The sequence below is a fragment of the Melanotaenia boesemani genome, chromosome 19 (genome assembly GCF_017639745.1).
Source record: "Melanotaenia boesemani isolate fMelBoe1 chromosome 19, fMelBoe1.pri, whole genome shotgun sequence".
NCBI lineage: Eukaryota > Metazoa > Chordata > Actinopteri > Atheriniformes > Melanotaeniidae > Melanotaenia > Melanotaenia boesemani.
In genome coordinates, this window is record NC_055700.1 from 14,912,761 (window position 1) to 14,925,074 (window position 12,314).

Sequence of the window (12,314 nt, forward strand, 5' to 3'; positions counted from 1 at the left end):
CTTTCTGATTGTTTTGTGACCCCTTTTTTGTTTTGGTCTCATTTTGGTTATTTAATGAGAATATCAGATACCTCTGAGACTATGGGATACAGTAATTTTTTGTGCCCCCAAATAGAATTTATTATCACAAAACTGATAAATAAAATAAGAAAAACTAAATCACACAGTAGAATGTGACCATCTACTGAGCTAAAAGTACAAGATAGAGCTTTATGTGTGCTTTGCTGGCCTTTTAAATCTAGACTGAAACTTAATAAGCTCTTAATAGTTGGAAATAAAATGTTCAGTAAAAGCATGTGAGTTTCTCATTAATGATGTTAAGGTAATATATGAATCAATTTTGAGGTGCAAGGACAAATTAAAGTGCAAATGTCTAAAAAAGTATGAAGTCACAAGTTAATAGCCTATTGTTAAAAAAATGTTCCTCATATATTGGATGTTGGACATTGATTTAAAAATCTAGGTCAACATCCCAAATTCGTGTGAGGATCTCAAATAATGTGCGTTTGTTACATTTCAAAGAAAAAACCTGCAAAATTAAAACTTTAACCATATTTAGATGATACCCAATATGATGATTACAGACATGCTCATAAAACTTGATCAGTTAAATCAAGACTTTTTTTTCTTACATTTGTTTAGTTGCAATAAAAAACTGGTGTGAATTTATTATTTTGATCACAAATGACCACAGATGACAGTTTTGGAAATAACCAGTAGCGGTGCAGGCTGTGAAGTCGACTGTGTGAGAAAAGTAGGCTATCAGATCATCAGGTCACAGGAGGTGGTCTCAGTCGGAGTAGTGTAGTAGTGCCTCGCGTCATTCATGAGTAAAAGCACCACCTTTGGGACAGACGAGAAGCGGCATCTGTGCGCTGCTGCCTGCCGGGCACAGACGGGACGGGATGCGGGAATGAGCTGCGGCGCTGCGGTGCTTTTCGTCGGCTTTTTTCCCCCCCTTCTTTTTCATAATGATTTAGTTTATCTGCAATTCATGTAGGGGCTTTGTCACGTTCACGCCGACATTTACTGTCGCTTTCGTTGGTATGAGACACCGATGAAAGCGGAGAGGACAGGATGCCCGCCAGCGGCGCCGACTCGCTGAAACCCAGCGCCTTCATCCCGGTGTGCACGGCCGCCTGCCTCCTGGTCGGTTCTACCTCCCTGTTCTTCGTCTTCACGTAAGTAGGAGCAAGTCGCGAAAGAAAAGTGGTGGCACGCATTGTTAGTTTGCTCCGAGGTTGACTGATCTGTCCGTCCATCCATGCACCTTCACATACTTTTCCATTCAAATCTACCTACAGCTGAATTTTGAGACCACAAAATGTGACAAAAATAACTCTTTCTGGCACCAATGCACACACAAGCTGCCATATTAATCAAATGTTTCTTGTAGCATATATATTTTAAAGTTAATCTCCAAATTCCACTTGAAGAAATTGCTCAAATTAGCCTTAAAAATGTCAAAATTTTTGCCTTTTCCTATTGACTTCACTCAGCTGGCAGAGCCATCAGCAGTGGCTAACATCTGACCTGGTTGGCTGATTGTTTGGGCTTGTCTGGGTGGCAGCCCACTGCACCCTAAGGAGTCACAGTAAGCACAGTTAAGGGGATAAGCTGCTCTCTATCAACATTCACCAGTGTCCCACTAAGGCAAATATAATATGTCATAAACGTAGCACGAGGAAATGAAATGCAGCCCAGTGAAGCCTTTAAAAGTCTCCATCATATTTGTGTCATCTGCGTGAAAAAGCTAGAGAATTCAATTTAAGCTTTCCTGTTTGACCTATTTGTAAGAAGACATGGTAGGAGGTTTAGAAAAAGCCAATGTTGAGAAAAAAAACCCACTAAAGCCTAGAGAATCCAATTTAATTGATGACTTTAGGTTTGTCTGACGTATCAACATGCAGCATTTTGAACCTTTCATGTACATGAAGAACACTGTTGACCGACTGACTGATGGCTCGCACCTCATCAGTTCCACTGATCTTTGACCTCTGCAGCTGTATCTGTCCTAGTTTCTCCTGTATTCTCCTGCCGTGCATCGTTTCCACTGGAATCTGACACCAGATTGAGGGGATGTGGATTAGGATCCTCTTGCTGATGCCATGTGATCGCCCCATCTGGAAAAATGGACTCTGGAATCTTTGAGTTTATTATCGGATGTTTGTAGATGCAGTAATTCTATGCAAAGCAAGACGTTCAAGCTTTTTTGCTCATGATCTCAACAAAGAATGATTAGCCTTTAGATATAAACTAAATTTGGGTGTTCTCTGAATAAGTGTAAGCATTTTATGTGAGAATGCTAAAGATGGCACTGACAACTTGATGTGTGCCTTAAAGCTGCAAGCCTGAAATGTTTGATTTTGGGGTAGTGGAGATGGACTCATCTACCAGAAAATGCTAGACGAATTCCATCTGAACAGAAAAAAAGAAAAAAAGAAAAAAAAATCAACCTGCTGGCATGAGAGATTGAAAAGCAACTACTTAATTGGGACTGCAGTGCTAAACCAGCAAAACCAGGACGCTGCAAATGATTGAATGAGCAAGGGATGATGAGGCTTCTCCTGGGACGAGGTTCATATTTGAGCTAAAATGACTTCATGACATAACATTTCTTTATTAATACAACCCTGCAGAGAAAATGTTTAATTTTTCCCTGTTGCAGTGTATTGATCATTAGAGAAAATGCATGGATATACTTCATACTGTGACTGGCCAATAGTGTAACATGTTATTTGTTCTTACACTTTCCTTTACCACAAACATTTTCTTTCAGGAGTGAAATGGTAGAAATTTTTGTCAAATGTGAACAATAACTTATTTAATATTTTATGTATGTGTTAGAAGCTCAAGCTACAACTGCATCCATTCCTGAAAAGATGAACATATGACATGCTCTCTGCAGTCCTACCTTGGTAACTGAGTGAAAAGGATGCTGTTTGTCCTTTACCATAATATTATTTAGATTGTTGCCAGTGCTGCTGTCAGTTATGGCCACATACAGTGTCATTACTCCATACAAGCCAGGCAAGCCCAGCTTCCTTATGGTACTTATCTGCATAGTGCTATATGAATATTAATGATATTCACACGGCATATTTTAGTTGCTTCCAGAAAAAAAAACTCTGCAGTGTTTTATATATATATAACAACCTCATCTCTTTCTTCTAATAGTCATGTAATTATCAGTGTCAGCAGTTCTGTATGAGCATTAGTTGTGCAAGCTTTAAAGTCTGTTTCTGCCGCAGGTTCAGCAGTCACAGAACACCCTTTGTCTTCCTTTGCCTGATAAAATTAATCAGTTGGTGGTTTCCTGCTTTTGTTCCTCTGACCGTGAACTTTCATTCAGAATGGCCATGAATGTGCAGCTCTCGCTTACAAAAGTCCAAGAACAATTCCCCTTGCTGATTGTGATATGTCTGCTTAGATGAAGAAGAGAGTGTTAGTCTAGAGAGCAAACAGTGTTAAGAAAGGAATTCAATGCATTGTAGGTGAGCTTGTACCAGCAGAAGGCCGCTTATTGAAGTTACAAAAAAATGGCAATTACATTATGCAAAACGCTAATATAAAGTTCATCAGTTTAACAATAATGCAGTACTCAGTCGTGACTGTTAGATTGCATGAGATGCATAAAGCTAACCAACATTAGCTAATATTAACCTCCATTAGCTAATGGTCATAAGAGAACATGAAATGCAGTTAAACCCTGAGTGGTTTGAAATAAGCAGGGTTGTGTTTTTTGACTTGAAATTCTTTTTCTTTCCATTTAGAGTCTGCTGTAGCTTTTCAATAAAAGAGAGCTGTCAGTAGTATTATTAAAGTATTTTTAAACCCATTTAAGAGACATTTTAATGATCTTCTCTTATAAAAGGTCTTCATTATAGTTGGATGACACACATTGTAAGCAGGAAATGGGACAGATGAATATGAGAAAAAGTTGGAGACTTTATGAATGAAACATGCCATCAGACATTGTTTTTCTGTGCCAGTGTGTCTAGAAAGCTAACAAATCTCACAGCAGTGCTGCCATTTATGTAAGTGGGAAAATATTTTACAGGAGATGAAAGAAGTCCTTTACGTCCAGCTTGACTGTGTGGCGTGGCGTCTGCTGTGCTACTGACCCACTGTGGGGATGAGGGCAGTGTGCAGATTGCAGAGCAGCTTACTGTTCAGTGTGATTTATTAGAGCTCTGCCCAGGCCGTTTCATTAGGTGGGGCTTGTCTTGCAGCGTAATGAACTGTCTCTTCCTGCAGTCCAGATGGTCTCAGACCAATGATGGAGACCAAGTGGAGCCAGCCACACAGTAATCTGGTCCACATCTATTTTTAGAGTTAAACAGACAAATTAAAACTCTCAAGTTAACCATTTTACTGTTAGTAAAACAGTTATGTTAGTTTACTCAGATTTGCCTTTACCTCAGCTTCTAGTGCCATGGGAGCAGCTGTTGTAGTTGCAAAGCTTAAAGTAACTGAATAGCTACAATAGTTTAAGCTGATGTCAAACATGAACTCAGGTAGTGACAGGAATTTGAACACAAAACCAGAATCAGCCTTATGGGAATAAGGACTGAAGGATGAATGATTATATACTAAGTTTCCTTGAATCTACAAAGACACACAATAGCAAATGTACCATTTGCTATTTGCAGTTAGAGACAACCGGGAGTCAATTGACAATATATGGATGCACACCATGTAATATATGGTAAGCCTTGACTGCATGCTCACTGTTTAGCATCTGATGTGGAGAATCCACAATGCACAGGACTGGCAGAAATGGTCTGTAATCCAAAGTTCATAATCTAGGGATTACTGGGTTTGCAGCTGGCATGGCATCAGCAGACGTTCCTCTATAGAGGGACGGGGACCCCTCCCCCCACCATCTAAAACCAGCCCCAGGGTTTTGGGATTTGAGCTGAAGTGGGATGAAGTGCAAAAACGTTGCAAAGGATTTTGTTAGTGTTTTTACTTTCAGTCAGTGTGTGTGTTTGACCGCTCACATGTGGACAGCTAACTGTTTAGGACAATTGTAATAAGAATGAACTTGCTGGTCAGTTTTAGGAGCTAAATAATTTTCTAGAATTTATTTCTTCTTATATTGATATATTGCAGTAACCCATAACATTCACAAAGGTTCAGTACTGTATATAGGTTAAATAAACCCTGCTGATATAATCCACTGATTCTTTCCTTCTCTGTCTACAACTGTAACCTGATTATGCTGCCCCTCCTTCTAATCTCACAGCAAAGAGATTCACCCATTCACTATAATTCAGTACACACACACACACTGAGTTTATGGAAGAGATATGTGATAGATGTCTTTCTTTTACACAAGACTTTTTCAGTGGTTAAAATTCTGATGGCATGCCCAGATCAATGTTTGCTCCATCCATCCATCCATCCATCCATCCATCCACCCATTTTCCAAACCCATGTTATCCAGTAATCTCATGGAGGGAAATGTGGAGGGTGGTTGGAAAGGGGGGCAGGGTTAGACCCTGGGCAGATCAACAGTCAATTAGTCAATTACAGGGTGAATACACAGACAACTACACATTTGAGAATTATACTAATTTAGATTTTAAGAACAATTTATGCTCTATTTATTATTTAAAATGGTAGAGACAACATATTTATCATGTAACCCGAATATTTTAAAAAAAAGGAAAATCAAAACTTTTCACAGCTAAGAGGGTTTAGTAGGCAGTCATAAAATCAGTAACAGGTATATAATATATATATATATATATATATATATATAGAGGTTCAACACTAAAAATATTTAAACTATTATCTATTATCTATTTAAAAGATTTTGAAACTCCAGTAAAATTGAGAAGCTCAGCGGTATACAGGGAGGTATACAGGGAGTTGTGATGAGACTCCCTGTAAACCAACATAAAGTGACTATGACAGTGAAACAGTTCTGGTGCAAAAACAGTTCTACCTGCAGTCCAGAGCCATTACCCACTGAAAACCTTTGGTGATTAATGGAAAAACAAATATGACAAAAGAGGCTGGAAACTTCTGATCAGAGCTGCTGTGATGAGGCAGTACACCTCCAGTCTTTAGTTTATAGTTTGATATGTTGTCAAAATTTACATTTTTATAAAACTGGGCTTTGTCAAGCAGGTAATATGACATAATCATGCAGAAACTAACAGCTGTTTTGCACTATTTGCTATAATTTCTCACAGACAAAATTATTTTAAATGAAAGGAAAACTAACATACTGATTGAGGATGAAGGGTATTTTAAAACACTCAATGTCTTAGGAAGGATACGTCTTAGCTCCTCTGTGGGGTGCAGGTTGGTGCAGGAGAACCCATTCATTTAATCCCTTGTTGTTGGCACTGGTGAACACACGCTAATACATGCTTATCTTTTTCTGTAAACAATTACTTTTATGATCCACCATTCCCATCAGAATAAAGGGGATGTAGATGATCCGTTAGTCTTTACTCTTGATTTGTAATAATGTCACCCTCTTATAAATGGACCCTTACTTGGGTTTACACACACACACACACACACACACACACACACACACACACACACACACACACACACACACACACACACACACACACACACACACACATATATACATATATATATATATATATATTTATATATTCTATTTTTCCGATGTGTGTTTATTCAGATGCCCATGGCTGGCTGTGACCATCTGCCCTGCTGTGCCACCATGCTGTGCCATCCTTTTCCTATTTGTGCTTGCCAACTTCACCATGGCAACCTTTATGGATGCTGGTGTTCTCCCTGTGGGTTAGTAATCAAAGCATTTCCAGCAGGAAAATTCCATTTTTTTTACTTGTGAGCTTTACTTCAGCAGTTTTCCTGCATTGCTTTACAGCTAGTGAGGATGAAGACAAGGACGATGAATTCCGTGCTCCGCTGTACAAAAACGTGGATGTAAAAGGTGTCCAGGTCCGCATGAAGTGGTGTGCATCGTGTCATTTCTACAGACCTCCACGCTGTTCCCACTGCAGTGTTTGTGATCACTGTGTGGAGGTAAGTACATGAATGGATTTAAAGAGAAAAAATTAAAGAATTAAGATCCACAAATGATGAGTGAATGTACCACTGCATGTGGGGAGAGTCAATAAAGAAGATTTCTGCAGGGTAATTGATAGCTGGAGGGTGACCGGGGAAGAAATCTCAAAATTAGGTTAATCCTTTTTTCAGATCCTTTGTTATCTCTGTAGAATCACAGTTGGAAAGCGGTTCAAACATCAAACTACTGTATATCTACATAGCACAGTGGGGTTTTTTACTTGATACAAATGCAAACTGGATTTTAACAACAAAATATTTGATAAGGCCCTGTGGGGTTTTTCCCTCCTCTTTTCTCAGGATTTTGACCATCACTGTCCCTGGGTGAACAACTGCATCGGAAGGCGAAACTACCGCTACTTCTTTCTGTTTCTGTTGTCTCTTACCTTTCACATGATTGCTGTCTTCACATTTGGCCTCATATATGTTCTGCACCACATGGATGAATTATGGAAGCTGCACTTCACCGTTACGTATCCTTATAACACACTCTATATACCTGTCTATCTGTTTAGGCATTTATTTATAAAGGCTTGTCTAACTGATACTAATATGAAGCAGTTTTCCTGAACAGTGTTTCCAGTTTGGTAGTGATCAGTATTTCAGGCTTGTTTCTTATCCCCGTCCTGGGACTTACTGGGTTCCACTTGTATCTCGTGTCCAGAGGTCGCACCACTAATGAACAAGTGAGGGATTTATACTGCAGAATCATGTCTTTTTAATTTCTAAACCCACCCGATTTGGCTATGTTTCATGCATGCAGAGACTTCTCTTGATCCTCTGATTCTTTTAAAGAAATTCTGTATATTTATCTATACTCAATATTTGTTGACAATATCATAGGTAACTGGAAAGTTTCAAGGAGGAGTGAACCCTTTTACACGAGGTTGTTGTAGCAACATGGAGTATCTGGTTTGCAGTCCAATTTCCCCAAAGTAAGAAACATTTTTCTTTCTTCATGGAAATTTTGTATTTTTGGCTGCCAATTAATTGACGCTTTGTCTGTTCTGGGATCCAGTTACACAGGAAGACCCTGCAAGAAAACAGCCATCCATGTCCAGCCTCCATTTCTAAAGCCAGAACTTGAGCTACAGATGCCAGTGAAAGTCGGGGACAACGGGCTACATAGTCTAGTTATCCCAAAAAAAGTATGCACGCATAACTAAGTATTTTCTCACACACTGTCCAAACGTTGCAACCTTGGTTGTCAAGAAATATGAGGTGATGTCTCGGATATTTTTGATGTTTCTGTGCCTTTTATTCTCCTGCCAGCAATCCTCGGCTGGAGCCGTCGAACTGTCAGATATAAAAGCTCCACCACCACTGCCTCCAAAACCAGAACGTGGGCTGCTGAAAAGCCAAGTTGCTGTCATGGATGGTACGGTGACATTACAAATGTATAATACTTTGAAAACTATACAAAGCAACGCTGCAATGTTTTCATGGATAACGTACATGTTTGTATAGGGATAAAAACTTTCTTAACATTTTTATTACAAAGAAATACAGAGAATAGAAAATCCTACTGGGAATATTGTGTTTGAGTGTGTCCTAAAATGTCCCTGTGTTTCCGCTTTAAAATATAAATGGGTCTTTATTAAGAAATGATAAGATATTTATCAGTAACTGACTTTATAAAGATTTAGATATCTAAATATGCTTTTGACAGACAAGGGAAATCAGAGAGTCCTACTAAAATATTCTTGGTAATGAATCTTTATTAAGGCTTTTACACTAATAAAAATATGCCAAATTGCAAGCTTTATTACTTTAAATCTCTTTTTTTAAGATTTCAATATTGGAATGCAGATTTTTCTATACATTTGCAGATGATCGCAGTTAATCACAAGATGACCTCTTTTTCAGATATGGGACATCACACCAAATCCATTATTCCTGTATCTATTCCCACTGTGCCACAGCTACGGCCGGTTCTGGAGGCCATATCCAGAGGATCATCACCCATTCCACCAGAGCAGGTACATTTAGTTTTATTTCAGCTCACTTTATTAGTTTATTTGAGAGTGATTCTCAATGTATGACGTGGTTTTACTGGGTACCTGACAGATTCTGCTGTTTGTTTTGTGTTGTTTTGCTCAGTTGCTGAAGACATCAGAGCAGCAAGGGAACAACAAAGGTCCTGACCTCTGCTCAGAGTCCAGAGAAAGCCCTGCGAGAGGGAGCCATCAGGCTAACATTACTGTCCAAGCTTCCCTCCAGCCAAGCATACTCTCTAGCTCACTGCAGATCAACTCTCTGACTCTCAACTCCCGTTCTCTCACCTTGAAACACAGCAGTCGTCATGGCAGCAAATCCCAAATGCCTGTCATGCACACTGATGGGTTGGGATCCAATCCCCCTGGAGGGATCCTCTCCTCTGGTCTGCTGACCAACCACAGCAGCAGCAGCAATGGCTGTCCCTCCTATGATAACCTCATCAACCCTGCAGACCCACAGTTCATGACTCACAGGGGGCCCCCTTCAGTGAGTTACCACCCTCACTTTATGGCATTGAGTGCAGATGGGACTGTGCAGCGTCCCTCTCCTCACGCCTACAGTCCTGTGTTTATGGGTGTCACCAGACAGTCTCCTCAGCCTCGAGACTCCTCACCATCTCTGCAGGGTCTCACTTCAAGGGATCCCTCACCCTCTTTCCAAGGTTTAATTCAACGGGACCCTTCTCCTGCTTTTCAAGGACTGATCCCAAGAGACCTTCAAACCCAAAGCATAGCAACCCGAGACATTCCCCCTCCAGTCGTGATGATTCGAGATATGCCTTCTCAAAGTCTTAGAGACAGCCTCCGAGATTTTGTTCCACAGGACACAACACTTCCAAAGTCTGCTGCTGCACGCTATGACAACTTTTCAAAAACCATCATGGCATCAATCCACGAGAGACGGGAGCTGGAGGAAAGGGATAGGATGCTCCGTATCCAACCCAGATCTCATGCGCTCTATGGCCCAGATATGGGGATTTATGACATCCCCAGCAGGAGGAGCCTGCCACCAGACAACATTCGGCCTCAAGGCTCCCGTGGACCGACTCCCCCAGCGTATGGTTCTAGGGAATTTCTGATGAGCACAGGCCTTCTAGGTTACGGCATGAGGACCTCACCTCTTTCCAGCTCCTCCACATCATCTCTGACTCGTGGTCCGAAAACCTCCAGCTCTCCTCTGCAAAGCAGCAGCAGCAGCCTGCAAAGCAAAGGCAGGTCTTCGTCCCCAGCCTATGGCCCTACTGAGAGGCAGACCCAAGGCCTCCCTTCCTCTACATCCACCCTGCCCCGTTTATCTTCCACCACCTCAGCCGCTCCCCCGTACTCTTCCTATGCCACCACAAAGCGCTCCTCACTCCCTTTCTCCTCTGAGGGTAAGGAGTCTGTCACTCTGGGAGCCCTGAAATAAAAGATATTCCATGTTTCATATGGTGTGAATGAATCTTCTATGCAGTGTTAGTCTTAGTTTTCACAGCTTCAAAACCTTTTTGTAAAAGCGAGGCCTTTTGGGGCCTTTTTGTAAAAAGGGATGTGAGGAGAACAAATACACAGTGAAGGATGAACTCAGAAATATTCTTCCAAATTCAAACTAATTTTAAAAGCTGTGAATCTCAGGATATCTGTGCCTCCTCTTAAAGACGGAGCACTGCAGACACAATCAAATTAAAAGATGTTTGTAAAGAATACAGAGTAACTTATTATCTATTTGTGCTTTGATATTGTGCATCGTTGTAATATTACACCATCTCTAATTTGTCTCATACTGAAAAAAAAACCCTTGTTTAACAGAATTTTTGTAGCCGTTTATACAATTAAACTTATTTTGTAATTTCCACTTCTTCTTTGATGTCATTTTTTTAGTTTCATCATTCTGAAAGCACAAAGAAGCTGCTTTTTACTGCAAATCTGTTGCTTTGTGATGCTGTTTTCTTCACTACATTTGGATATAGCACCCTCTAGTGAACTATTTTAGGCTATTTATATAGCATGATGTCAGCAAGGCAGCAAAGTCCAGCAGATGATGCTGTTGTGTGTAAAATGTCAGAACACAGCATCGTGTCTCACAGGCTACAAGTGCTAGAAAGAACCAGAGGAGGATTTTTTTCAAAAGCTCTGTAGTTTAGTTGTATAATTGATGGGAGTGGTTTATCAAAGAACATTCACAATTATGTTAATTGACTTACAAGAGGAAACAAATAAAAAGGATTTGTGTAAAGTGTGTTGGATGAGGAATCCTGTGACAAATCTTTAGGCTTTCAGTTTTTCAGACAACTTCAAGTATCAGCTCTTCTAGCTGGCCTTTAGTTTCAGGACAGGCTCAATCAGTCTTTATGGCATAAATATTGCAGATAACAATAACTTTTAGCACTTCTAGCCCCAATAGCCTATGACACACTTTTGTTTGCCAGTAAATGACAAGACTTGACACTTTGAGATCAAAATTTCATGTAAGTTATTGTAGCACTTGACAGGCACACAAATATGACAGCAAGGTTTTAAAAGCTTAGCTGATTTAAAGCATTGCCAAATGCAGGCATATCAAAAGATGTGGAGCATAATCAAAAATAAGTAAACAGACATGGAAAAAAAGCCTGTCTGTTAAAGTCCCAAAGAGCAACAAATAAAAGATGTCAATAAAAAATCATCCTGTGGTCACTTGTTATTTCCCCAATGATGATCAAAAATGTGACATGATGTTTTCACTGAAGAGGGAGGAATTCAGAGAATACATGTGAGGCCAGTGTCTGTATTTTTTAAGCATCATTAGGCTTCTGGAAGAAAATGAACATGATATATTTTCAGTGGGACATGAACTCCTTGTGAATTTGTAGAAAAGAGCACAGCAAATGGTTCAGATGAAATAAGCAGGTAGCATGATGGATTGCACCAAGCCTCTACAAAATGGTAACTGTAAAATTAATAAAGGATATTAAAATGACGGTTAAGATACTGGCAGAAGAGACATGAAAATGTCCACTTTTTTACAGTATATTACAGTGTAGCATAACTGTGTGTTTTTGTCTCTTGGTATCAGTTGCTTAAAAAGGGTGACACAGTTGTTCACATCGGCATTTGATTTCTATACTTTCCCAGAAATGGAAATAGCAGCAAGCAAAGCTATCCCGTTATTACATTTGCAAACTCATTAACCATTGGACAGAATTCATCATCACTGCATCAAATGAGGTAAATGTGGAAGACAAATCTCTGAATCAAGTTTTCTCTGAGGGTCAATTT

General features: G+C 39.9%; 1 protein-coding gene across 1 annotated transcript; it reads left to right on the plus strand.

The window, feature by feature from the left end:
- The first annotated feature begins 968 nt into the window (after nt 1-968).
- On the plus strand, nt 969-10,873 carry zdhhc8a (zinc finger DHHC-type palmitoyltransferase 8a). Its single transcript, XM_041970178.1, has 10 exons — nt 969-1,181; nt 6,671-6,792; nt 6,881-7,038; nt 7,381-7,553; nt 7,664-7,766; nt 7,924-8,015; nt 8,099-8,228; nt 8,353-8,458; nt 8,947-9,059; nt 9,181-10,873. Exons 1-10 carry the CDS (start codon nt 1,078-1,080, stop codon nt 10,483-10,485), a joined length of 2,406 nt encoding a protein of 801 aa, XP_041826112.1. The 5' UTR covers nt 969-1,077; the 3' UTR covers nt 10,486-10,873.
- The last annotated feature ends 1,441 nt before the right edge of the window (nt 10,874-12,314 follow it).

Bases quoted from the DNA above. Each gene is read 5' to 3' on its own strand.
- zdhhc8a (XM_041970178.1), top strand. From the start codon at position 1,078: ATGCCCGCCAGCGGCGCCGACTCGCTGAAACCCAGCGCCTTCATCCCG. The intron at 7,767-7,923 runs GTGAGGGATTTA...ACAATATCATAG, and splicing joins GTCGCACCACTAATGAACAA to GTAACTGGAAAGTTTCAAGG. The intron at 9,060-9,180 runs GTACATTTAGTT...TGTTTTGCTCAG, and splicing joins CACCCATTCCACCAGAGCAG to TTGCTGAAGACATCAGAGCA.